This window comes from Caenorhabditis remanei, chromosome II (assembly GCF_010183535.1).
Source record: "Caenorhabditis remanei strain PX506 chromosome II, whole genome shotgun sequence".
Lineage (NCBI taxonomy): Eukaryota > Metazoa > Nematoda > Chromadorea > Rhabditida > Rhabditidae > Caenorhabditis > Caenorhabditis remanei.
The window spans coordinates 4442132-4467879 of NC_071329.1; the positions used below are offsets into that span (position 1 = coordinate 4442132).

Genomic DNA, 25748 nt, shown 5'->3' on the forward strand with positions numbered 1-25748 from the left:
CTGTAGATCAAGAAAAAAAACTTCATCATTGCATAGTTGTGCAAGCCCACCCTAAAGAGTTTTAAAGCTGCAAAACACTAAAAATTTCAAAATTTTCAGAACTCGGGAAAATTCTTTTCGGAAATTCCGGAAACTCGCTATTTTTTGTGTCTCGGAAATCGGAAAATTCGGAATTTCCGATTTCTGTTTCGCGCGTCTCTGGTGGTACACCTGTGTACCTTTTTAGGCTGCTTTCTAGGTTTGCAATGTTCAGAAAAAAACTGAAAAATACGATATTCTTCGAAAAAACAAAACTTTTTGCAAAAAAATGTCCAAACCGGACCAAAACCGGACCGTAAACTACAGAAATGATGTTCTTGAACGCCCCTAACCAATGATTCCGTTGAAACTTTTCCCAATCTTCCAGAACTTCCCCCCAAACCGATTACATATGCATCCACATGTATCAATTTGTTCCATGTCCACACCCCCTAACCGGTCGCCTTCCCTCTACTACTTTTACTCATTTAATCCTCTTTCCTCACTTCTCTCCGCCCCCCTCCTTGATCCTTTTCTCCCATAAATTGTACCTACATATTTTTGCAGTCAGTACAACAACACACCGTATGCATAAATGCCGTCGTTAAAAAATGCCATTCTCCTCTCAATCGCCACCTCGTTTCTGTATTTTCGGATTATGCGTACTTTCGATGTGGATAGTTATATGGTGAGTGGCCTAACTTTGGGTTTCTAGGCCATATTGTAAAATTTCAGACCACCTACATATACCTATTCATCTGCACGACTTTCTACGTGCTCTACGAGCTGGACTATAAGCGGCGACGCCTCCCGAATGGGCCAATGCCATGGCTTGTTGCTGGAAACATGTCAAGTTTTGTAAATGGTAAGTGGCCTAGAAAAATCCTAGTCCCCTCTCATTCATAAATATTATCCATTACAGTAAAAAACGTGGACGACTTATTCCAGTCGTGGAAGAAACGATATGGAGGGATATTCACTGTGTGGATCGGACCGATTCCGTTGGTTATGGTGAGTCATTTGTCGAGATTTGAAAAATAAGATAACGGGGGGGGGGGATGCAGAGAAGATTCAAGAAAACAGAAAAGGGGGCGCTTGAAGCAGGTGAGAAGAAGAAAAAACATCACAGCAGGTGATGGGTGACTAATAAGAATCAAGCAGCTAATTTTAGAGAATTGTAGTGTAACGTAAGATAGGGGAAAAAATGACGTTTCGAAACTGGACATTTTGAACCTATGACTTTTCGAAACTAATGTCCCACTTAAAGCTGAAAAAAAATATGATTTCGAATTGTCATAGTTTCGAAACGTCACGGCGTTCAAGAGCCTAGTTTCGAAATGTCCTACTGCATTTTTACCGAAAAAAGGTTTTAAAAAATTTTCGCACATTTATTGATTTCGAATTTTGCGGTCCTCCACAAATCCCTTATTGAGGACCGCTATTTCTGTTTTCTGGTAAATCTGTCTGTCCGGATGTCCGGATTAACAAGTTTCATCTATTATTAGATACCTGAACAAGGACGGGAAGGAGACTTAAACAACTCAAACATTTTTGTGAATTTTGGAAGCGATGCCTTTAAGGCTCTGTGCTCCACCCAATTCTTAGATTGCATAAAATTTTTACACGATTACAAAGCTGAAGTCACGACAATTCTGAATCTGTTTTCAAAATTTGTTTAGCATCAAAATGAACCAAGATACAATAGTTTGAAGTAGTACAGTTTTTTTTCAAAATTGAAAAAAGTAAGTACCTGAAAAAACGTTGTGCATTTCGGTTCATTTTGATGCTATTCAAAGTTTAAAAACAGATTCAGAATCTTCACGACGTCACCTTTTCAGACGTATAACATTTGGTATTGTAGTTGGTGACCGATGAGCGTGAGGGCCGTGTAAAAGTTAGGCCACCAAGGCTTGCACTCGGCGGTCGGGGATGTTCGCAGCGATTTGTGTATGAGACAAATTATAGTAAAGCAATTAATTAAAAAATAGGATTTTTTCATGAAAAATGGTAAATACACGTTTTGGAGACGGATCCTAAAAATTGAAAGAAAACTTGAAGCTCTCAACCATCAAACCCATTTTCCAGGTATCCGATCTCCCGACCATCAAGAAGTACTTCATACAACACGCCGACGCGTTCTCCAATCGGTGGCGTAATTTTGTGACCGATTCGATTATGGGTATGTTCATTGTACACCTCTTAGCTAGTAGCTTAATTATGTCCGAAAATCCACAAAAAACGAATAGAAAAGGCGCGAAAAAAGGAGTGAATATAATTGAGAGTGGTTGGGAGGAGGAGGCCCCCAGTTCCGTTTTTAGAAGCGTTGCTATTATAACGCATGACCGATTTTCAACACACATCTATTATTCTTTTCTTTTTCTAGAAGGCTCCAATGGAATTGTTCAAATCGACGGCGACAAGTGGAGGGAGCAACGGAGATTCGCATTACATACGTTGAGGGATTTTGGGGTTGGAAGACCACTGATGGAGCAGATGATAACGTTGGAGGTATGGGGAAACAGGAATCTCCTAGAGGAAAGGATTCATGTATGCCCTGCGCTCCGGTTCCTATCGTGTGCTTCCGTGGCGCAATAGGCAGCGCGTTCGGCTGTTAACCGAAAGGTTGGTGGTTCGAGCCCACCCGGGAGCGAAACTTTTTTGTATAATCAGAAATTTTTAAAGCTGAACTTTGACCTTGGTGCGAAAAGAAGTGGTACTTGGTGTTTGCAGACCTGAAATTTTTATACAAAATTTTTTACATGCCCTGTACTTGACAAGTGTGTAGCGACCTTTTTTCTGTTCTGTGGGCGGAGCCTGAAATTCAAAAAAATTGGAAGTCCGCAAACACCGCGAATAAATGTTTCACTTTGATAGTGCTGTTCTGAAACGAAAAAGAATGTTTTTCTTTTTTCGTTCATGTTTCACCAGTTGGTCTCCGGTAGACGTTGCAATTGCGCTAATTTTCAAATTTTCAAAGGCGCCTACGACGCGACCGCAGCGCCTCGGGTTCCGTGGGAAGCTGATAATGTTCCGTAGAAATTTTCAGAAAACAAATTTTACAGTCTTTCGTTTCCAGGTCACCACCTAGAAACTTAATAAGTCATATTTTCAAGACAGAGCGTGTGTAGATTAAGCTTGTGAGCTCTAACTATAAAAGCAACCTGTAGGGCTACGGTAGACCATCTTCAAAGACGCTTACCTCAAAAATGGGCGGAGCTTTCCAAAAGTTTTCAACTACAGAAATGTAGCGCTTGATTTGATGTACATCAGCAATTTAAAATAACATAAATTGAACAAATTCTAAGTTCGCGGCCAGCTGGGAAAGGTTCCACTGACCAAAATACACTGACAACGTTTCTTGAACTTCTTTAAAGGTCCTTATCTCAAAGGGGGCGGAGCTAATGATTATTGTAATGATGGTTTAGTTGTAATTTAAATGATTTTCATCAGACTGAACAGCCTGTTTCCAGGTCACCACCCTCATGAGCCATATGGAAAAGTCTTGCGGTCCAAACTGCAAAGAACTGCAACTGTGTCCCTCAATAGCTGTCTGTGTGGGAAATATCATCAACAACATGCTCTTCGGTCTGCGTTTCAATCAAGACAACTCGTACATGCATCGTCTTCACAACCTGCTCGACGACCAGTCCCATACAGTAATGCAACCGATTATGGGAGCCTATATAGCCTTCCCGATCACTACAAAAGTTCCCATGATCAATGGGGAATGGAATCGACTTATGGGTATTAAGAAGGAGCTCCTCGAGTTTTTGGAGGGACAAATCCAGAAGCATCGGGATGGATGGAGGGATGAGATGATCGAGCAGGAGCCCGAGGATTTGACCTACGCGTATATGATTGAGGTGGAGAAGAGGAAGAGGAATGGAGAGAATGTTGGGTTCTTTGAGTGAGTTTTTAATTGACTAGGTAATACCCTCGACTTTGGTCTGGGTCGTGACCTATATCATTGGAAAGCTGAGAAAACGCTGATTCTAAATATATATTCAATTTTTGCCCTCGAGGCCTAGTATTCTAGAGAAACGAGGTCAAAGTTTGGACCCCTGGCAAGTCATTACCTTCCTGACGTGAACCCACACCCTTCACCATGGCACACCACCTCACTACCACCTATACCCCGCTGCCGGTATTTTTAACACGTCAGGAAGGTAATGACTTGCCAGGGGTCCAAACTTTGACCTCGTTTTTCTCAAATACTAGGCCTCGAGGGCAAAAACTGAATATATATTTGGAATCAGCGTTTTCTCAGCTTTCCAATGATATAGGTCACGTCTCATAACTCCAAACCAAGTCGAGGGCCTTCCTTAGTGAGATTACTGTAATGTTGTTTCTGCGCTAACACTGAATTCTCAAAATACACCAGATCTTACGACAAATTGCAGAATTTTTAAAAATCAGCGATTTTTTAAACGGAAACCTGAAAATTTCGAATTTTTATGTTCCAAACCTAAAAATCTCACCTTATCCTTACTCGTAATAGAATGATTCTTCAACTCGACGAAATTTTCATTTAAATTTGAGACCCCGCCCCCAAAATGGGACAAAAATGGCTGGCCGGTAAACACTTTTCAAGTACCGGGACCTTTTTGACCTTGGGGGCGGAGCCTAAAATGAAAATTTAAATTCCGCGAACACGTGTAGTCCTCGTGGACAATCAAATCGTTGAATTCGAAAAATGGTCCATTTTTGTAATGTAGTCCTCGTGGACAATGTTTTGAGGGTAAATTGAAATTTTTGACAAAAGTACATCAGTTTTGGTGTAAAATTATTATTATTATTTATTTACGCATGCTCGATACGTGAAGGTTAATCAATTGAAAATAGAATATTAAAAAAAAATAAAAAATACAATAAAAAGAGGAGGGGAAGTCAGAAGTCAAGTTCAGAAATGTCAGAATCCGTGTTTCTTCTAGAGCTTTTGATTTACTATTTTATTCAGCACTCTGTTTGTAAAAAATAATCTGCCTATTTTGGTTTTTGATTTCTTCCATCGGTAGGAGTGGCCACGCCTGGTTTTTGTGGGAGAGTAACTAAAGTAATTGTTGTGGTCGATTGCAATTTTACCCAGTAGAAGTTTTTGGAAAAACTTAACGTCAAAGTGTTCCCGCCGATCTTTTAGAGTTTGAAGGTTGTAGTCAATAAGGCGTTCAGCAGCACTCCGGTACTCTGGGTCCGTATTAAGAATTCTTTTACGTGCCACTCTAAACATTACTCTTCTAGTGAAATTATTTTGCACCGCTTCTATGGATTTCACTGTTTTCATATCAGTTGGGATCTAGAAAAAATTGATAATAATGACGTTTCTGACAACAAACCAAAATTTTTCAAAATAAAAATTCTGATTGTCCACGAGGACTACACCATTGCTGTTAGAAATATAGCGTACTTTCTATTAAGATACTGGTGTCTCTGCAACTGCGCTCTACCGAAACTGACGAAAATAGTGTGAGGAATTGAGAGACGCAGAGAAACCACAGAAACGAAAATTTTCCGGTTTCTTGAAAATTTTACATGTATCTTTTCAAGAGGACATCGGTAGAGCGCAGTTGCAATTTTCTAAACGAGGACATTTTGAAACCGAGACGTTTTGAAACTGGGTTTTTAAATGTCTTGGTTTAAAAAATGCTCATTTTCGTCTGTCTGTGTGTCTGATTTCCGGATGTCCACTTCTCTCCCTAAACCCCAATATTTCCAGCGACCAACAACTGAAAATGTTGCTCCTCGACCTCTTCTTCGCTGGTATGGAAACTACAGTAACCACATTGAAATGGGCATTCCTCCTAATGGCTAAAGACCAACACGTCCAGAAGAGAGTACAAGAGGAGTTGGACAGTATCTCCCAGCCAATGATAGAGATTCAACACCGTACCCGTCTTCCCTACGTCCAGGCGACAATAAATGAAATCCAACGGATTGCCAACATTCTGCCGATCAACTTATTGAGAACAGTCGCAGAAGACATCGATATTGATGGATATCAATTTCATAAGGGAGACCTCATTATTCCACAAATATCGATTCTCATGAATGACCCTGAAATATTCGAGAATCCAGAAGTGTTCAACCCGTCGAGATTCCTGGATGACGGGATGAATGTGAAGAAGATTGACGAGTTCCTTCCGTTTAGTATCGGAAGGAGGCAGTGTCTTGGGGAATCGTTGGCCAGGGCGGAGTTGTACTTGATTTTTGCGAATTTGATGCAGAATTTCAGCTTTGAAGTGGCGGACGAGGTGACTACTGAGGTTGGTGTCCAGAACCGCAATTTTTATTTTTCTAAAAATTACCAAAGTTTGAGAGCTCGTCACAATTTCTCAGACAATTCAACTTGCATGGTTTTGCCATATGTTACGAATCAAATATAGATCTCCATTTTTGCAGTTGACAACTTTTTTGTATGGGCGGTCCCTGAAGAGATACGGTATCTCTTTGGCTGTTAGCAGTAGAGCGTCACTGCTAGAGCCTTCAAGGTACCGTAGCTCTTTAGGGGGAGATTGTACAGAAAAGTGGTCAACTACAAAAATGAAGATTCAGGTTCGGTGTAAAACGTGAACATTAATTAAACAAAAATTGTTACGTTATTTTTGCATCATGACATCCTTTTTGAAGAAATGCGAATTTTCAAAATCATTGAAAAGTATTCAAGTTTGAGATAACATAACTGTATCACATGTTGTCCTGCTTTTTCAAATTTTTGGTATGTTATAAAACAAGTCTAGGTCTCTATTTTTGTAGTTGTCAACTTTTTTGTACGAGCCCTCCCCGTTGGGGCAGCTCGGACACCAGAATTCTGTGTTCTTAACAACTTCAAGGCGCTATAACTCATAGAGGGTTTGTACAGAAAAGTTGTCAACTACAAAGATAAATATCTATATTTGTTTTTTTAACATACCCGAACATTGGGCTAGTGTGACATCACGTAGGACGACAAATTTTTTGAAAACTCTTCAAAAAACAGGGAATCTTGTAATAGTGGTCAACTTTGTACGCTTGTAATAGTGTTACATTTAATTTTCATTTTGTCAAATTGTTAGTGAATTATAAAACAAACCTAGATCTCCATTTTTGCAATTGACAACTTTTTTGTATAAACCTTCCGAAGATAGATACAGCACTGATAATGATGTCTACACCGGGATGAGGTATCTTCCAAGCTTAGGTCCGTTGAGAGAGGTGTACCTCTGCATGGAGTGTCCGTACAAAAAAGTTGTCAACTACAAAAATAATGGTTTAGGTTTGTTCTGTAACATACTGAAAATTGAGAACAGTGGAGGGGAATGTGTTGGCTTCAAGTCGAAAACTTTTTTTCGAAGATTGTTTCCTTATCTGAAAAACTCGAATTCCTATAGATCAATTTTTCAGAAATTCTGGGAAAATCTTAAAAATTTGTCAGTTTTCTGCTAAAAACCAAATGTTTTGTGTGTACCTTCAATATACCGGTATCCCCAAATTATTTCATTTTTTCAGCGAGTCCTCGGCCTTACCGTATCCCCAGTCGAATACTCCTGCAAGATCACCCGACGAGATATGGATCATAATCAGAACTTTGTTAAACCATAAGTTTGTAGATCACGGAATATCGGAGTGTCGTACTCATTTTAGCCCAAATAGGAACTCTATCATGTCTGTACATACTTTTCCTCTTCTTGTCTTTCTTCAATGAAGATTTCCCTCATTTTCTTAATCCCTTGGATTTGTTTCATTGTTTTATTCCCTTAGGCTCATTTTTATGATCTTACACACGTCCTGAAAACTCTGTGCACAGAAATATTAGGAAGTCTTTTCTGCAGAGCAGTGATTTATGGCGGAGCATAGAAATTCCGGAGAGGGGTGTCTGGCGACGCGGTGACAAATGGGTGATGGTGTAAACCTGAAGGAGAGGGGATGAAAAGGGGGAGGGGGGGAACATATTTATGACAGTGCATGACTTTTTGACGGTACGGATGGTTTATGGCGGGTACAGTAGGGGCAACTGGTGAGCAGACGGATATTAATGGGGAATTTTTGGTGCTGGGAGACAGTTGGAGAGGTACAGTAATGAATTATTGCAAGTGCCGTTACTGTTGAGAGCGCGGAGAATTGGATGATCTGGAAAAATCTGGGTACTAAGGTTATTATTGAAAAATTTTTCTATATTTTTCATACCGTATTTATTCTAATAGAACGGCATGTTGGATTGAAATTTTACTTTCTCATGTTTAAGCAAAAATGTATTATTTGATACCTGTACAAGGACGGGCAGGAGACTTAAGCAACTCAAAAACTTTTGGAATATTGGAAGCGATGTTTATAGAGCTCCGTGCTCTACCCAAATTTCAGATTTCAAAAAACATTTTTTATATGATTACAAAGCGGACGTCATGAGGAGTCTGAATCTGTTTTCAAAATTTGATTAGCGTCAAAATGAACGGAGATACAGAGATTTCAAGTTGGCGTATCAGAACGTGTGTCTCTCCAAATCACCACTTTTGAAACAGTCTCACGTCGCCAATTCTTCTTCGATTTTTTTGAATTTTTGTTATGCTATGAAACAAATCTAGATCTTTATTTTTGTAGTTGACAACTTTTTTGCCCAAACCCTCCATGGAGAGATATAGCGCCTTGAAGGTGTTGACAACACAGAATTCTTGTGTCCTAGCTGCCCCAACGGGGACGGCCCGTAACTTTCTGGAAAGTGTCATTTTCCATGACTAATTTTCTTCTCTTCTTTCTTTTTCAATGCGCGCCAAAGGTACGCCAGTGTGTCTGTCATCTGTCAATAAGATATCTTTTTGACGTGGAATTTTTTTTCTTATCAAGTACAAACGCGACAAAGACACCCCAGATTTTTATCATTAAAAATACACTAAACCAAGACATTCTTTTGCTTCTGTATCCAAATGCGCCAAAGGCACCCCAGCGTATTTATCATTTGTTAATGTTCTATAACATATGGCAAAATCATGCAAATAGTGTTGCCTGGGAATTTGTGACGAGTTCTCAAATTTTGATGATTTTTAGAAAAATAAATATTAAGTTTTGGATTTTTCAGTTGAAAATGCCCAACTTTGAGAGTGTGTCATGGTAATACTGGTTGAACCATTAAATAGATTTTTAATGGATCGTATAGATCAAAAGTAGAGCTCCATTTTTGTAGTTGACAACTTTTTTGTACGGGCACTCCCTAGCAAGTTACGTATCGACAAAATAATTTCTCCCTCAAATCGACCAATTTCAGTGCAAAATAGTACGATTTTTGAGATGTCCCCTTAAAATGACCATAACTCTCTAGGGAGTGTCTGTACAAAAAAGTTTTCAACTACAAAAATAAAGATCTACCTTTGATTTGTATGATCCATTAAAAATCTACTTGATGGGACAATAAGTATTACCATGACCCACTCTCAAAGTTGGGCATTTTCAACTGAAAAAGACAAAACTTCATATACTTTTGAGCGGTACTGTAGAATGGATATACCTTATCAGACACCTCCATATCCCATCCCACTGCGACCTGTTGCCATAACACGTGTAACCATCTTACCTAATCCAATCAAAACCTAATTAAGTATACACAAACACTATTCTTCTCCTAATCCTAATATCCGTATACATACATAGTCTCATCCATATTACACCTCCACTCTCTATCAAAACACACTGTTACAAATACCTGAGGGGCGGAAAGAACAAGGAGACGTGCCGAGAGTTGCGCAACCGGCTTCCCCGTCCGTCCGCTTGCGGACCCGCCCGGGGTTTCTTAACTCGCCGAGCAACAGAAGTTCTTTTGAAGTTGACCGAATTATGTAAAAGAGAGAAAGCGGAGTCTATTACGTCTTGTTCAATTGGATACGACACCGTTTAAACTATTAGGATTGAGAATTGGTTACTGGGGAAATGACACATTTTGTAGATTGTGAAAAGTCTAAAAGTCTGGGGTGTCTTTGGCGCATTTTAATAGGACATCAACATTTCCCTCAAGGATATTGGGCAGAGATGTTGGGAAGTGAAAATTTTCTTATCCGGAAGTCGGAAGTGAAATTTCTTATCCGGAAGTCGGTAGTCGGAAGTTGGAAGTGAAAAAAACCCGGAAGTCGGAAGTCGGAATTCCCAACAACACTGATATTGGGTCTGATTGACAAATGTCAAACAATGCTGGGGTACCTTTGGAGCATTTGGATAAAGAAGCAAGAGAAGATTTTGTCAATAAATGTCTGGGGTGTCTTTGACGCGTTTGTACTCATAAGAGGGAATTTCAACTCAAAAAGATATCTTATTGACAGATGGCAGACACACTGGCGTACCTTTGGCGCGTTTTGAAAGAGCAAGCAGAGAAGAAATGAGTCATGGAAAATGACACTTTCCAGAAATTTCGAATTGTGTTATGTTATTTTCGATTTCTTTTGTTTTTGTTGTATGAAAATTTTCCGAATTTCAAAAAAAAACAATATTCTGAAAAATAGTCAATTTTTTAACAATCACAGAGTTTTTATGAGTCAAAAAACTTCAACGCGCTCTAACTCTTCTGTGAGGGTCAAAAAGTTATCATTCACAAAAGTGGTGATCTAGATTTGGTATACGTTCCGAAACCCCAACTTGAAATCTCTGTATCTCCGTTCATTTTGACGTTAATCAAATTTTGAAAAGAAATTCAGAATCCTTACAACTTGAGTTTAATAATAGTATAATTTTTTTGTTAAAACTAATGAGAAAATTTCGCAAAACAAATCAAAACAAAAAAAAGAAACCGAAAAAGATAAAATTCCCGATTTCCGGAATCCGGAACTTAAAATTTTTCAATTTTTTGAGTTTAAAAAGTACTTTTTTCTATAGTACATCCTTTCGGGGTTTTATCCTTAAAAGTCGTTTTAAACTTGATTATCATCAAAAAAAACCATCGAAAAAATGACTTGGCCTTGTAAATTTAAAACATTTAAAAAATGTATTCAGTACAACTATCGTCTTGATGTGTCACCACTCCTGTTTTAGGGGCGGAGCCTAAAAATTGAATAAAAATTTAAAGCCCGCAAACAGTTCTCGTATTTTGACAATAAAAATGTAGATTTATTTTTCAAAAATTGCTAAATTGGACCTTTTGACGTAGCCGGTACCCTGTCAAACATGAAAAAACAGAGACAAATTTCTTTTCTCTTATTTTCAGATAAAATACACCGAAAATCTGTATTTTCTGAGCCAAATCACAGTTTTCATCAAAATCACACCCCCATGTTGTCAATAGAGCGTACTTATGACTTCTGTATGTTAAGGTTTTGAAAAAGTTCTAAATTTTTTGTTTATTTTTTTTGTCATTCCCCACCAACTGCCTATTTTCTTTTCTTTTTCTTCCAAAGCGAAATTTGATAAAAATCTTGAGAAGCAATTACTCCTCTCATTCTCTCCTGAAAGCTCTCAACAAATCGTTCATCTTCGTTTCCCCCCCCCCCCCCCCCCCCCCCCCCCCTTCCCTACAGTAGAGAGCAAGAGAGCTATCCAAGTGGGCGTGGCCTATCCTGGGGGACACACAGTGCACACACAGGAGGAGGAGGAGGGACCCAGAAGATGGAGTCAGTTGGCTCGGTTCGGGGGTGTCAGTTGTGCTTTGGAAATGGTCCCGTTGGCGACACGCGGCTGCTTACCTACACAACTGACACTTTTTCAGCCTTTCTATTACTTTCTCTTTTTGGATTTTTTAAGGAAATGGGGGACGAGGGGTACTGTAGAGGTGGGGATCTAGATTGGGGAGGTTAAGAGGATTCGAATGGATATAAATAGTGTATGAGTAGAATTTGGTGGGTCATGGGTGAGCTGTCTGTAACAAAATGTGACTTACATTTTTCGAAAAAACAGAATCTGAGGTTTAAAATAAGCTAAAAATCAATGTTTTAGGATAATTTTGAAGACAGTTACAGCTTGCTCACTCGTTTGTCATTATAATTTCAAATTTTTGTACTTTTACTCAAGTATTTTGAAAACTGAAGATTTCAGCTTTGAAATTAATCAAAAAACTAGGTTTTAGGACTTTTTTGAGCAAAGTTATGAAGTTTTGAAAAAGGATTTCCCAATTATTTTTGAATTTCTGAGTACCCCAATTAGGCAAATCAAATTTTCATATTTATTTTTTGTTTTTCCTAAAATCTGAAATTCCAGCTTCAGTTTAAGCTATAAACGACGCCGCTATGAATATTTTGAGCAAAGATGTGACTGTTCAAAAAAAAAAAGTAAAAAAATTTTATTCGAAAATTTCAGCTTTTCGGACTTTCCAAGAGCAGCTAACGTGATGAAAACGTTTGTATATTTTTGTTTTTTCAAAAATTCCGAATTTCAGCTTTAAAATGAGCCTGGAATGAGCATTCTAGGACTATTTTTTAAAAAGTTACAACGAAAAAATCGATTCTCAATTTTTCCGCTTTCAAATCAGCTGATCTTTTTTTCTATTTTCCCCTATGACTCATCCCCTTCATAAATTCTAGCCACAAACAACAAAAATGAACACTGAAACGTCGACCGCTCCGACGGACAACTACGACACCAACATCTACTACACGCCGAGTCCACGTGTCACCGCCAACGACATCACCACTCTGACGACGTTCGCGACGCCAGTGCCGACGGGATTGGACTATGCGAACTCTCAATATGATATCTATAGGTTGGTCATGGGTCTCGAGGCGATAAGGGGGAATACTGTAACATAGCCTACCATAGCCTAGCATAGCCTAGCATAGCCTAGCATAGCCTAGCATAGCCTAGCATAGCCTAAACTAACATTAGACCTACTTAGAGCATATTTAGACCACCCTTAACCATGCCTTAAAATATGTTTACCACTTCCCCTCCTTTTCCTTAAAACTAAACGAGAAAAGGGATTAAAGTCCCTATTGTTGCTAACATGTAAACACTACTCCCCACCCCATTCCCCTCCCACCATGACCTAAATCATAAATTAAAACTTTCCCAGAAGGGGGAAGTCATCCTTGTAGTCATAAATCAGGACACCCCGCCAAAAAAATGAATGAGCCGCCTGTGTCCTTTTGAAGGGGGGCGAACAAAGGGAATCATCTGGTGTGGCTCTCTGCTGGCCACTCTATAAGCAATTTGTCAATTTGGGGGTACGGTGAGACAGATTGACTACTAGTGGAAAAAAGGATCCTAAGGGGCCAAGTTTACTGGGATTAAGGTGACTATGAGGAAAAAATGGTAGATCAAAACTTCAAAGAGCTGTAACTTGGCTCAAAATTGGTAGCGAAAAGTGGTTTTGGGCACATTTTAAAGCGTGATTTTTATATTTTGAGGTCAAAATGTTTTGGGAGCAATTTTACCGTATTTTAAGGGTTATAATGAAGTCAACGTTAGAAAATAGCGAAAAAAGTCAAACTAGCGATAACTTGGCTCGAAATTGACATGGAAAGATTGTTTTTGGCTTGTTCAAGCTGATTTTTATGAAAAATCAGGTTTTTCGGGTGCTGGTCCGGTTTTTTCAAAATTACACAATTTTTGGAATGTCTTAAGTCCTAAAACTCAATTTTTTTGGAAAATTATTCAAATGGCTAAAATTGGCTTTAAATCATGAATATAACCATTTTTTGAGGTCCTTTTTAAGCATTATTCAAAATTTGAAACCTGTTAAACAGATATTCACTCTAAAATAATTTTCGCTAAGGCTAACTGGAAGAAAATTCAAAATTTCCAAAAAAAAACATTTTTTGAAAATTTACCTAACTTTGACATCATGCCAGTCTTTCAATTTTATTTTAATTTTTCCAATTTTTTGATATGTTATGAAACAAACCTAGAACTCTATTTTTGTAGTTGACAACTTTTTTCTACGGACCCTCCCTGAACCAGGGCGGCTCAAGGTAGTGGGGTACCTCGGCACTGAGCAACCTGTAGTGGTCTAGGGACGACTTGTACAAAAAAGTTGTCAACTACAAAAATGTAGGTCTAGGGTGGTTTTATAACGTCTCTAAAATTGGGCAAGATGGAATCAAAGGTTAAAGAGTTATAAGCTTGGGAATTTCCCGTAAAAATTTATTTTTTCAAAATTTAGTATCACAGCAACTTCAATATAGCTATCAGATTATATCTCGAATTCAAAATAATTTAAGGAAAATAAATTATCCTCCGCTCCACCACGACTAAAACTAATATCATGAGGGATTCGGGGGGTCGACCTCCACCACCAGAAGGCGAATGTCTGAATGAAGACGGGGGCTGTGTGTGAGAGCACCTGATATAGTTGCAGCAATTGCGCGCCAAACGCGCCCCGCAACTGACTTCTCTCCAGCAGCTCCTGCTCACGGATCACCAACTGTGATGATGCATCTTTCGACTCGCATCTGAAACAATTGTCTTTTACATTTACACAAATAACTTTGATGCTCCGCAGGTGTTCCCTTAGTAGTGGCTAATTGACACCAATTTAAGGTTAGGTTCTGTACCTTGTCTCCTCGAGCTACCGTAACCCGGTGTGAGCTCCTCACTCGTCTCTCCCTCTCTTAACGGCGATTTGATGGATTGTTCTACGGCGATTCGGCTTTGAGCAAGGGGCGTGAGAGAGCACTGGGAAAGAGGAGAGGGCAGAGAGACAGAGCGGGGAATGGGATTCTTTTACAAAAAGATGGCAGTTGGCGTCTCTGGATCTCGAGGATAGGTAAAGGGAGGATGATATATATTATCTCGCGAAGAGACTCTTCTCTTTGAAAAGTGATAGAGGGGGGGGGGGGATTAGGCAAGGGGGACGGGCGGTAAAAAGAGGAAGTCTGTGGGTACGGTTTCAGATTTCTGTTATTGTGCGGTAGTTTTTTAGGTAAAAGGAGGAGGTAGCTTAGGTTTTGAAGTTATGGACATCCGGACAGACCGACATGCAGGCGTTCATAGTTTGGAAACCATCGGAATGGACATCTAGACAGACCGAAACACGGACGTTCCGGACATCCGGACATAAAGATACACAGACAGACAAACAGTGAAAAAGACACACAGACAGACAAACAGTTTTTTTTCTTTTTTACAATTTTTCATCGAAAATGTGAAAATTTTTAAAGATTTTCGAAATTTCTTAAAATCTAAGATTTGACTTTTTCCCCAAACCTTTAAAAACTTTCAAAAAAAAGATTCGAAAAAAAAAAATTTCGAATTTTGGTGCGAGTTATCCGGGACCGGGCCTTAACAAGTATGATGACCAGATCTTTCTCAACTTTTTGCCTGACTGTGCGTCGGGATGTCCGGATGTCCGGAATGTTATGATCCTGAAAAATACCTGCTGGACGGTCACCTCATCTCAGGACATCCGGACTGTCAGACACACAGACAGACAACTTCTTACTCCGAGCGATATATTGAATGTCTGTCTTCTGTTTGTCGGGATGTATGTCCTGATGTCCGGATTTCCAGAAAATCCAAGTAGACTGGCCAACCGTATAAATCCGAGAAAAAAGTTTTTTTAAAATTTACCAAATGGCCAACTTTAGGGAGTCTACCATGGTGTCAGGAATCATTCAAATTTTAACATTTTAATACAAAAATATAGAGACAGACTAGATCTCCATTTTTGTAGTTGACAACTTTTTTGCACAAGCTCTCCCTAGACCACTACAGGTTGCTCAGTGAGTTGGTGCTCCAAATAAAAGCGCCGAGGTACCCCACTACCTTGAGCCGCCCTGGTCCAGGGAGGGTCCGTACAAAAAAGTTGTCAATTGCAAAAATGGAGATCTAGTCTTGTTTTATAACATATCAAAAAATTGAAAAAATGAAAGTAAAATTGAAAGAGTGGCATGATGTCAAAGTGAGGTAAAATTTTCTTTTAAAATCGTTTTTTGAGTTTTTGACCAACTTTTGCGAGTCTCCCATTGTGTCAGGAATCAGTTAAATTTAATATTTTTCAATACTAATATATAGAAAAAGACTAGATCTCCATTTTTGTAATTGACAACTTTTTTGTACGGACCCACCCTGAAGAGATACAGCGCAGGCAAGACTTCCTATATCAGAGCTGGAGACGCACTTCCTCACGGGAGGACTACTTCACGGTCCCCTATCTCTTTTCGGACGGTCCGTACAAAAAAGTTGTCAACTACAAAAATGGAGATCTAGTCTTGTTTTATAACATATCAAAATTTTGGTACAATCTGTTATAGTGGGGCCCCGTGACACAATCTTAAAGTTGGTCATTTTAACGCGCCAACACCACGCCAGTCAGTGAGCCCCCGTCAAAAATCTTCTTCAGTTTTTCCAGAAACCAGCCAGCCGCTTACTACCTCCCCACCTACGGTCAACCCGGCTCCTCCTCCTTCTATCCAGATTTCGCTGGATTCAACGTGGCACGCACTCAAGACTTCACGTCCGCCATCCCTACAGTAACCGCAGATATCAAACCAGTCATCGTAAAACAGGAAAAGGATTCATCAAGAGAGAACTCGAACACTGCCGAGCTCGCGACCCAAGAGGGGGCGGAGTCGCCGGCGAGTACTGTAGGAGCAAGTGGAGCCGGTGGAGTCGGTGTCTCCGCAGCGGGTGGTGGACCACGACGCACAAAATGTGAGAAATCTCTTGTCTTGTCTACTGTCTAGCAAACTGTCAAATTTGTAGTCGTTCTTTCAGTGGACCGTCGGAAGGCGGCGACGATGCGTGAGCGACGACGTCTTCGGAAGGTGAACGAGGCGTTCGAGGTGGTGAAGCAACGGACGTGTCCGAATCCGAATCAACGACTTCCGAAAGTGGAGATTCTGAGGTCGGCGATCGACTATATTAATACTTTGGAGAGAATGTTGACACAAGTTGGGAAGACGACGAAAATTATGGACAATAATCATCAGATGCAGTTGAATCAGCCGATGAGTGCGGGACCGCCACACGATTATATTGTGAGTAACGGTGGGGAAGAGGTGGCCGAGGTTTTCTATGTGAAAGTTAGGCCACGCTTCTCAACTTCGCGATGATAGCCTAGGATATTTTTGGGATTCTAGGCCATGTGTGCAAAAGTTAGGCCACGCTTCTCAACTACGCGATGATGGCCTAGGATATTTCGAGGCCATTGTTATCAAGTCTAGAAATCGATTTTGGGATTCTAGGCCATGTGTGCAAAAGTTAGGCCACGATCATCATTAATGCTGGCCTAGGATTTTTCTAAGCCATCCAGGACTCCAAATCTCGAAAATGGAGTTTTTGAGGTTCTAGGCTATGTGCGCAAAAGTTAGGCCACGGTCCTACCGTAATATTTGAAGGTAATGACCGAAGTTTTTCACTTGAACTTCCAAGGTCACGGTCCCAGCGTAATGGCAAGTTTCTCGGCCATCACTCTAATTCCGCTTTTTGGATTTCTAGGCCACGTGTAAAAGTTAGGCCACGCATCTGAAAACTTGGTGGTGGCCGATGTTTTCCTAGGCCATCAAGAATGGTAAGTTTCTCGGCCATCACTCTAATTCCGCTTTTTGGATTTCTAGGCCACGTGTAAAAGTTAGGCCACGCATCTGAAAACTTGGTGGTGGCCGATGTTTTCCTAGGCCATCAAGCACATTTCCTTTTTTTCTAGGCCACGATTCGAAATCGATGTGAACACCGAAAGTAGCTGCCTAAATTTCCCCTCCGTGGCCGGGGATATTTCTAGGAAGTCTAGAAATCGAATTTTTACGAATTTGGGATTCTAGGCCATGTGTGCAAAAGTTAGGCCACGATCATCATTAATGCTCGCCTAGGATTTTTCTAGGCCATCCAGGACTTCAAGAAATTTGAGTTTTTGAGGATTTAGCCCATGTGCAAAAGTTAACCCACGGTTTTTGGAGGTGATGGCCGAAGTTTTTCACTTGAACTTCCTAGGCCACGGCCATCACTCTAATTCCGCTTTTTTGATTCCTAGGCCACGTGTAAAAGTTAGGCCACGCATCTAAGGTTTAAATGTAGTTTTTGAGTTTTTCCGAAAACTTGATGGTGGCCGATGTTTTCCTAGGCCACCGCTCATTTTTTGAGATTGACCTAGGAATTCTCTAGGCCAAACGAAGTTAGGCCACCAAGAAAAACTTTTTCTCGATTTTTTTTCAGTTTTTCGCCGAAAAACCGAAATTTTCACCCCGATGGCCTAGAATTTTCTAGTCCCCCCCACCTCAACTTTCCCATATTTCCAGACGTCCTCTCACTTCGCCAACGCCAACTACAATACGGACGGTGGGAATATGTACGACGACGAGGATCTGTCGGATACCGACGACGAACGCGACCATCACCACAAGCTCGGAAATGGTGAGCTTCTAATTAAAAATAAGTTAGTTTTTTTTTTGAAAAATTTTGTTAAAAAAATTTTTTTTTTCGAATTAAATTTTTTTGCCTAATTATCGATTTTTTTCTCGTTTCAGCGGTCGATCTACGTCGGCGAAACTCTTTGGACGGATTGGCTCGGATAGTCGACAGAATTCGTAAGTTTTGTGGAAGGGGGCGGAGCCTATTTTGAATATTTTCAGCTCATCAAGAAACGCTGAACGACGTACGGGAGCAGGTAGCAAGTGAGGAGAAGAAAATTGAAAATTTGCTCTGAAACTTTTTTAAAATTTTGCTCAAATTTGAATTTCACTTCCCAAATATCCCCTTATTTATTTTTGTTACCCCCTTTTTTTCTTTTTTTAAATTTTGTATCAAATTTTACATAATTATAGATAAAATGTATTGCATATAATTGGTGATGGGGAGTTATCATAAGAAAGATACAAGTGGCGGAAGCTCCGCCCACTTTCAGCGAAAAGTGGGCGGAGTTTGACATGAAAATAGGGGATTCAGTGGGTAAATGGTGAGAAAATTGGGTGAGATTTTGTGGGGGAAAATGCAAAAAAAGTGATTTTTTGATATATTTTTCGGGGTTTCACAAAGAAAAACTGCAGAATTCAGGTTTTTACGATGAAAATTTCAAGAAAAGGGTGATTTCGGAGGGGTTCAGAGAAAAAAAAACGGAAATTTTGTTAAAAAATTACGAGTTTTTGTTGAGAAATCCAGAAATTTCGATGTTTTTCCCCGTTTTTTTGAGTTTCTGGGCAAAAAATTTCGGCTTTCAGTTATTTTTGGAGACAAACTCGGCGAAACCGAAAAAATTAGCGAAAAATCGGTGAAAAACTGAATTTTTGAGTGAAAGTGAGAAAATATAAGCCTTTCTCTACTGCTTTTTCGGATTTCCTGTTTTTTTTTTCATAAAATGCAGGGTTTTTGAGAAAAAAATGGGAACAATCACCCAACATTCAGAAAAGTATTGAGAAAAACAATCGAAATTAGAGATTTTCCTACAAAAAAAACCGAAAGTTACAGTGAAAAACTGTGTTTTTCTGCTAAAATTGAACATTTGCAGTCAACTTTTAACAATTTTCCGAAAAGATCTGGCTACTTTTGGCAAATTTTCGCAATTGTTCAGCGAAAAATCAGAATATTCGAGAGAATCAAATGATAATAGGGCAATTTCAGGTGAAAAATACAAATAATTAGCGGAAAAATCAATTAATTCGCCACGTCCTCAAACTCTCGTTCCTCTCGCCAAATGTCGCTCCAAATTTCGAATTTCGTGCTCTATCTTCGCGATTTTTCGGCAACGCTCTTGTTTTTCTGCAATTTCTCCTGATTTTTCTTGTTTTTTGGGCCAAAAATACCCAAATCTTCTTCCTTATTTTTGGCCGAGTTCAGCGAGAAACTTGCGCTGACGTGGCAGCTCAGCGACACGTCTGGAAGGCGTTTGACGCATCTGAATATCGATTTTTTAGGAATTTTAGGATTTAAAAAGAAATTTATAGATCTTAATCACATACTTCGAAACAAGATCAACTCTTTTCACTGTCAAGCTTGCTATCCGATTTTTCACATCAATTTGGCTCAAAAAACGAAAAATTGATGAGCCGAGAAGAGAAGTGGGCTTTGCGATGCATCGAGACCATAAATTGAGGATTTTTCCCTGAAAAAACAATAAAAATCACAAAATTTCGCTTTAGAAACTTTACTTTTGGCTCTGGCGGCGGTTCTGGAGTGAGAATTGAGGAGTTTGGGGAATCCATGGTTTTGGGACGGGTTTTGGTGATTTTTTCAACGTTTTTATGGGTTTTTATTGGATTTTATCAAATCAAAGTGGTATTTTTAACTAATTGAGCAAAAAAATTGAAGAATTTCGATAGATTTTGAGGGAAATTGAGTGAGTTTTACTTGGAAAATTTTAAATTTTAAAGATAATTTAAAGGCGCATTGTGTTAAATATCAGGTGGGTCTCGCCACGACTTTACAGTCTACAGTACACCTTAACTCAAATTCAATTTTTTAAATAAATTTTTCGAATTTCTCGACTTTTTTCTAGTTTTTCACCGATTTTTTTGCTTTTTCTCTATGAAAAAATTAAAAGTTTAGAAAACCTTACTTGGCGCAAAGCGTATGGCTCAATTTCAACAAGACTACGAGTCGTCTGGGTACTCTACGTCGGCTTCGAGTGAGGTACGTGAAAATTGGTAGAAATTTTGTGAAATCAGCTGAAAAAGAAGTGTTTTGATCGAAAAATGGCGTGGAAAATGGGATTTTTTGTTAAAAAATGTCGAAAATTGAGAATTTTTAGCGAAAAAATGACTAAAACCAATTATTTTCAGGTTGTTTGCTCAAATCGTCAATAGTTTGTTTATTTCATCGATTTTCAAGAATTTTTTTTACTGATCGAAAATATATAAAAGAATTGTCAAAATGTAGTGGAAACACACATTTTCGATTGGAAAGTTGCGAAAATTTGACTTTTTCCGATAAAAAATTATAAAACTGAGAGCTTTGGCAATTTTTTGAGTTGTTTCTTTGTAAATTTCAAATAATGAGCATAATATAGCTTTGAAATGGACAAGGTAATGAAAAAAATGCTCAAGAAGTGTCTTTCAGTGGAAAAATTGATTTTTGGATGAATTTTTGCTCAAAATCATCGGATAATCAGAAAATATCGAAAAAAAAATCACCTAACTCTGAATTTTTACAGTTCGGAAGTCTCGACGAACGAATTCAACTCAAGTTTCCCCCGGCAACTATCAGAAATGCGTCGAAGAGAAGAGCAGAGGAAAATGTAATTAAATCACCCTAAATCTCATTTATTTTTCTCCAAATTTTCAGATGGAACAACTCGACACAATGATGAAGGCGTCGTTGGTGTTGTCACCAGAGAAACGTCTCCGTTTGGACGGTGAGGATGAGTTGGCGAGAAGAAAGAAGGAAGCTGAGGAGTTCGATCCGATTATAGCCAACAAGGCGGGCCGTCCGCCCACCAGAAGATCCACTTCTCAAGATATCGATCGTTCGCCACGTGTTCGTGCTCTTCGTGCTCTGGTAAACAGACTCCGCCCACTTTTTGCCATATTAGCTCGGCATAGTTTTTACAAATGCGCTCCACCGAAATGCCCTTGAAAAATGAAAAAATGTCGCTTTTTCTCTGAGTCTCTCAATTTCGCACAGAATTTTCTTCCGTTTCGGTAGAGCGTGGCGTGCTGATAGTAAAATGAACAGTTTTTTGATCAAAATCGCCAAATTTAGTCAGAAATTGCATTTTCAGCGATTTTTGGTAGAAATTATGTTTTAGTTGAAAACAGGTCAAAAAGCAAACTTTTGGCAGAAAAAAATGACCAAAATCGCAAAATTCATTCAGAAATTGCTCGAAAACTGGAAAAAATCGGAAAAAAAAACAGTTTTCCGGTGAAAAGGATCTGAAAGTTGGTCTACTTTCCATTTTTTACACACTTTTGGTAAAAAAACAGGCAAATTAGACGAAACCGGTGGAAAAACTCAAGATTGTGCTATTTTCAGCGATTTTTGTTGAAAATTTATTTGCTCGGTACCAGTGTGCTCCACCGGGATTTTAAAACTAGTGAAAACCGGTTTTTCAGGAAAAAACCGGTGAAAATATTCACCGGTTTTCACCGAAATTCACCGGTGTTTCACCGGGGAAAACCCGGAGAAAACCGGTGATCACCGGGTTTTCCCCGGGGAAACACCGGAGAAAAAACCGGTGTTTCCCCGGTTTTCGCCGGAGTTTTTTTGAAATTGGTAACACACAACCAGACATTTCAAAACTGGACATTTCGTAACCAGACATTTCGAAACCAGACATTTCGAAACCGGACGTTTCGCAACAGGACATTTCGCAACCGGACGTTTCGCAACCGGACATTTTGAAACCGGACGTTTCGCAACTGGACGTTTCGCAACCGAATGACACTTCGAAACAAAAAAATGCCGGTTGCGAAACGTCCGGTTTCGAAATGTCCGGTTGCGAAACGTCCGGTTTCGAAATGTCCGGTTGCAAAACGTCCGGTTTCGAAATGTCCTGTTTCAAAATGTCCGATTGCAAAATGGCCGGTTGCTGTCATGTTCGTTCACGTTGAAGTGTTTGCATCATCAGAAAAAAACCGGTGAAAACCGGTGAACACCGGGGATTCTCCGGGGAAAACCGGGCACCGGTGAAAAATGAAAACCGGGGAAAACCGGTTTTTCAATATTGAACACCGGGGAATTTCGGTGAACACCGGTTTTCGCCAAACTTGACTCCGGTTTTTATTTTTATAAAACCGAGGAAAACTTCACCGGTGATTATAACGGTTTTCACCGGTGAAAAAAAACCGGGTTTTCGCCGGTTTCTTCACCGGTGGAGCACACTGCTCGGTACAGTTCTTACAACTGCGCTCCACTGAAATTCGGTTGAAAAATGTCGCTTTTTCTCCGAGTCTCCCTATTTCGCACACTACTTTCTTCGCTTTCGGTAGAGCGTGGTTGTAATAACTGTACCGAGCTATTAGCTGTTTTTAAAATCTTTTTTGGAACGCCTGGCTGCGAAACGTCTCGTTGCGGACTTTCTCGGAGCCACTTTTCGCCAAATTATTTATTTAAAAATTTCAGAACACCGGCAGCACCATCGACCAGGTGCGCATTGTCTCTGGCTTGTCTAGTGACTCGATCTCACCGAAACTAATCGGTGAGGCGTCGCCAAGAAGACATTTCCAGTTCAACGAGAACGGATCGATCTACTCGAAACATCGTCTCGGCGCCACGTTCTCGCCGTTGGTCGCTGGAGCCAAGAGAAAGATTGCCACGCCGTCGCAGACGATGAGAGGACTCAATCGTATGGGGAATTATTCTTTTTTTTTCGATTTTCAAACGTAGTTTTGGTAGATTAGAGGCTGGGTTTCCCAAAATACTGAAATTAAACAACATTTTTGTCAATTTTTCACCAAATTTTGCAATTTTCAGTCAAAAAAGTTTAGAATTAAAATTCAGCAGAAAACTGCAAATTCGGTTCGAGATTTTGTTACTTTCTTGCCCAATTCTGGTGGTTTTCTGAAACCACTCAAGAAGAAAACTCAAGATGGTGCTATTTTCAGCGAATTTTGTTAGAAATGATGTTTTAGCTAAAAAATAAATCAAACAGTGAGCTTCTGGCTAAAAAATTTGCAAAAGCACAGAATTCAGACAGAATTTTCTCGAAAACTGGTAAAATTCTAAAAAAAAAACAACAGTTTTCGGTTAAAAATTTGTACAATTCCAGATTTTTAAACCCAAAACTTTCTTTTTTTTTTCGATTTTCACCAGTTTTCGAGCAATTCCTGACGGAATTTTGCGATTTTGTTTGAAAAATTGTTTGTTTTACTAAATTTTCAACAAAAATCGCTGAAAACAGCACCATCATGAGTTTTTTCCACCAGTTTTGTCAAAAATCTCTCTTTCTCAGCGGAATTCTGGTGAAATTCGACTATTTTTGACCTAAACTATGTTTTAAAAACTCTGAAATTAAACAATTGTCTTGTCAGTTTTTGACGGAATTTTGCAATTTTTTATCAAAAAGTTTAGAAATACGATGAATTCAGCAGAAAACTCCCAATTTTTTCTATATTTTGTTACTTTGTTGGCAAATTTTGGCGGTTTTCAACAACTTTTTGTCAGTTTTTGTCTCGAAAAATCTGAAATCGGACAATTTTTGTCTGGAAACTGATTTTTTTTAAAATTTTTACCAGTTTTCGATCGATTTCTGACTGAATTTCGCGATTTTGGCCGAAAAACTGTTAATTTTACTACATTTTCAACAAAAATCGCTGAAAATAGCACTATCTTGACACCCGTTTTGTAAAAAAGCGCTTTTTCTGAACGGAATTCTGGTAAAATTTGACAGTTTTTGCCCTAAACTGTAAAATAGAACGTATTAGCACGGTACGCTGCGATTTTCATCGAAAAACTTTTCAATTTTATTAGATTTTCAACAAAAATCGCTGAAAACAGCACCATCTTGAGTTTTCCCACCAGTTTTGTCAAAAATCGCTTTTTCTCAGCGGAATTCTGGTGAAATTTGAATATTTTTGACCGAAAAGTAGGATTTCCCATTCAAAAACGGTGCCGCGGCACGCCAGCTCCAATTTTCTTATCAAATTGTTCCAGCTTCTCCAGTCGACTCACCAAGACGTGGCGGTCTCCGTAATCGTGGAACTCCACGTGCCAACTTGATGCTCAGCGATCGATTCAAGATGCTCGACTGATCTCCGGATATAATTTTTGTTTCATTCCTCCTCGATTTGACTATGATCTCTGTTTCGCTTCTTATCTCTCACCCGAATTTCTTGAAACATATCTGGAAGATTCATAGTTACTATCTAAGAAATTCCACAGCAAACGCGCTCTATTTACACTCCAAAAAGTTAACAATAGAGCGCGATTGCTCCCTCAAAAATCTCATTTTCTTGTTTCTAGCTTGTGAGCTATCTCTCTCTCTCTCTCACGTTGTTCTTGTTGTTTGTCTCCATTTTATATAGTAATAATATAAAATTCGTTGTTTTTTCCTCTCTTTTTTCAGAATTTTTAGTAGTTTTAGTAGTATTGTTTTTTCTTTTTCTTGTCATATAGTGATGCTATTGCATTCCCCCCTCTCTCCCTCCAACCTTAACTCAATTAGGCCGAGAGCTCGCTTTCAGGGAGAGAGCTCGAGCTGACGGAGCGTAAAATATGATTTATGATGATATGGGAGTAGTCTCGTGTCTTTTTTCTTATTTCTTACTTTTATTTCAAGAATTTTTACTTTTCAGAACTAAAAACTGGAAAAAACGGGATTTTTTCAGTGTTTGGATTTCTATGCCACCAGTTTTCGGTTTTCTAGGCCAGCAATTATTTGGTTTTCTAGGCCACCAAAAAGCTCATCCCGACCTCATCCCGCCCTTTTTCCCATCTCTCTCACTCATTTTAAATTTTGTTTTGACCAGAATTTTTTTCTGAAAAAAAAAGAAAAAATAGAAAAACCGGATGTTGTTTTTCTCGCGAAATGTTTTTCAAGAAAATCCATGAATTTTCGAAATTTCGCTTCTTTTTTAGTTTTTTTTTCGAAAAAAATCGGCTAGAAGAATATTGGTGGCCTAAAATTCCAAATAGGTGGTGGCCTAGAAATCCGGTGGCCTAGAAATCCCCAGATGGCCTAGAAAACTGAAAAAATTGCAGCTTAGATTTCCAGAAGCCTGGTGGCCTAGAAAACTCAGATGGCCTAGAAACCCAAAGTTTGCGAAACCTAGTCCCCCAACTCATTATTTCTGCTTTTGATCTACAATCTATTCTTGTCCAATTGTAGTTTTTCTAGTCACTAATCCCAGTTTGGATATTTTTTGTCCAAATTTTCTAACAAAAAAAATTAATCCCCAGACATTTCATATTCTTCTTAGGCATCATTGATCGTATCTAGAAGTCCAGAAAAACGCGACGAAGGTGCGCCAGACTTGATTGTTTGAAAT

General features: G+C 39.2%; 4 protein-coding genes across 4 annotated transcripts; 3 read left to right on the forward strand and 1 right to left on the reverse strand.

The window, feature by feature from the left end:
• Positions 1 to 613: 613 nt before the first annotated feature.
• GCK72_004495 (uncharacterized protein) lies at positions 614 to 7593 on the forward strand (the record flags this gene model as incomplete). The annotated part of the gene is made up of 8 exons (XM_003101055.2): positions 614 to 706; positions 754 to 883; positions 941 to 1029; positions 2104 to 2197; positions 2402 to 2526; positions 3489 to 3925; positions 5732 to 6278; positions 7501 to 7593. The coding sequence occupies 8 exons, from the start codon at positions 614 to 616 to the stop codon at positions 7591 to 7593; spliced, it is 1608 nt and encodes a 535-aa protein (XP_003101103.2).
• A 4904-nt stretch (positions 7594 to 12497) lies between these two features.
• On the forward strand, positions 12498 to 18538 carry GCK72_004496 (uncharacterized protein; the record flags this gene model as incomplete). The annotated part of the gene is made up of 6 exons (XM_053724710.1): positions 12498 to 12661; positions 16238 to 16548; positions 16600 to 16874; positions 18132 to 18246; positions 18360 to 18419; positions 18465 to 18538. 6 exons carry the CDS (start codon positions 12498 to 12500, stop codon positions 18536 to 18538), a joined length of 999 nt encoding a protein of 332 aa, XP_053588904.1.
• Positions 18539 to 19498: 960 nt separating this feature from the next.
• Positions 19499 to 20030, reverse strand: GCK72_004497 (uncharacterized protein; the record flags this gene model as incomplete). Its single annotated transcript, XM_053724711.1, has 4 exons — positions 19499 to 19587; positions 19632 to 19723; positions 19788 to 19930; positions 19977 to 20030. The coding sequence occupies 4 exons, from the start codon at positions 20028 to 20030 to the stop codon at positions 19499 to 19501; spliced, it is 378 nt and encodes a 125-aa protein (XP_053588905.1).
• A 367-nt stretch (positions 20031 to 20397) lies between these two features.
• Positions 20398 to 24512, forward strand: GCK72_004498 (uncharacterized protein; the record flags this gene model as incomplete). Its single annotated transcript, XM_053724712.1, has 5 exons — positions 20398 to 20457; positions 20978 to 21061; positions 21109 to 21321; positions 22885 to 23107; positions 24415 to 24512. The coding sequence occupies 5 exons, from the start codon at positions 20398 to 20400 to the stop codon at positions 24510 to 24512; spliced, it is 678 nt and encodes a 225-aa protein (XP_053588906.1).
• Between the last annotated feature and the right edge of the window lie 1236 nt (positions 24513 to 25748).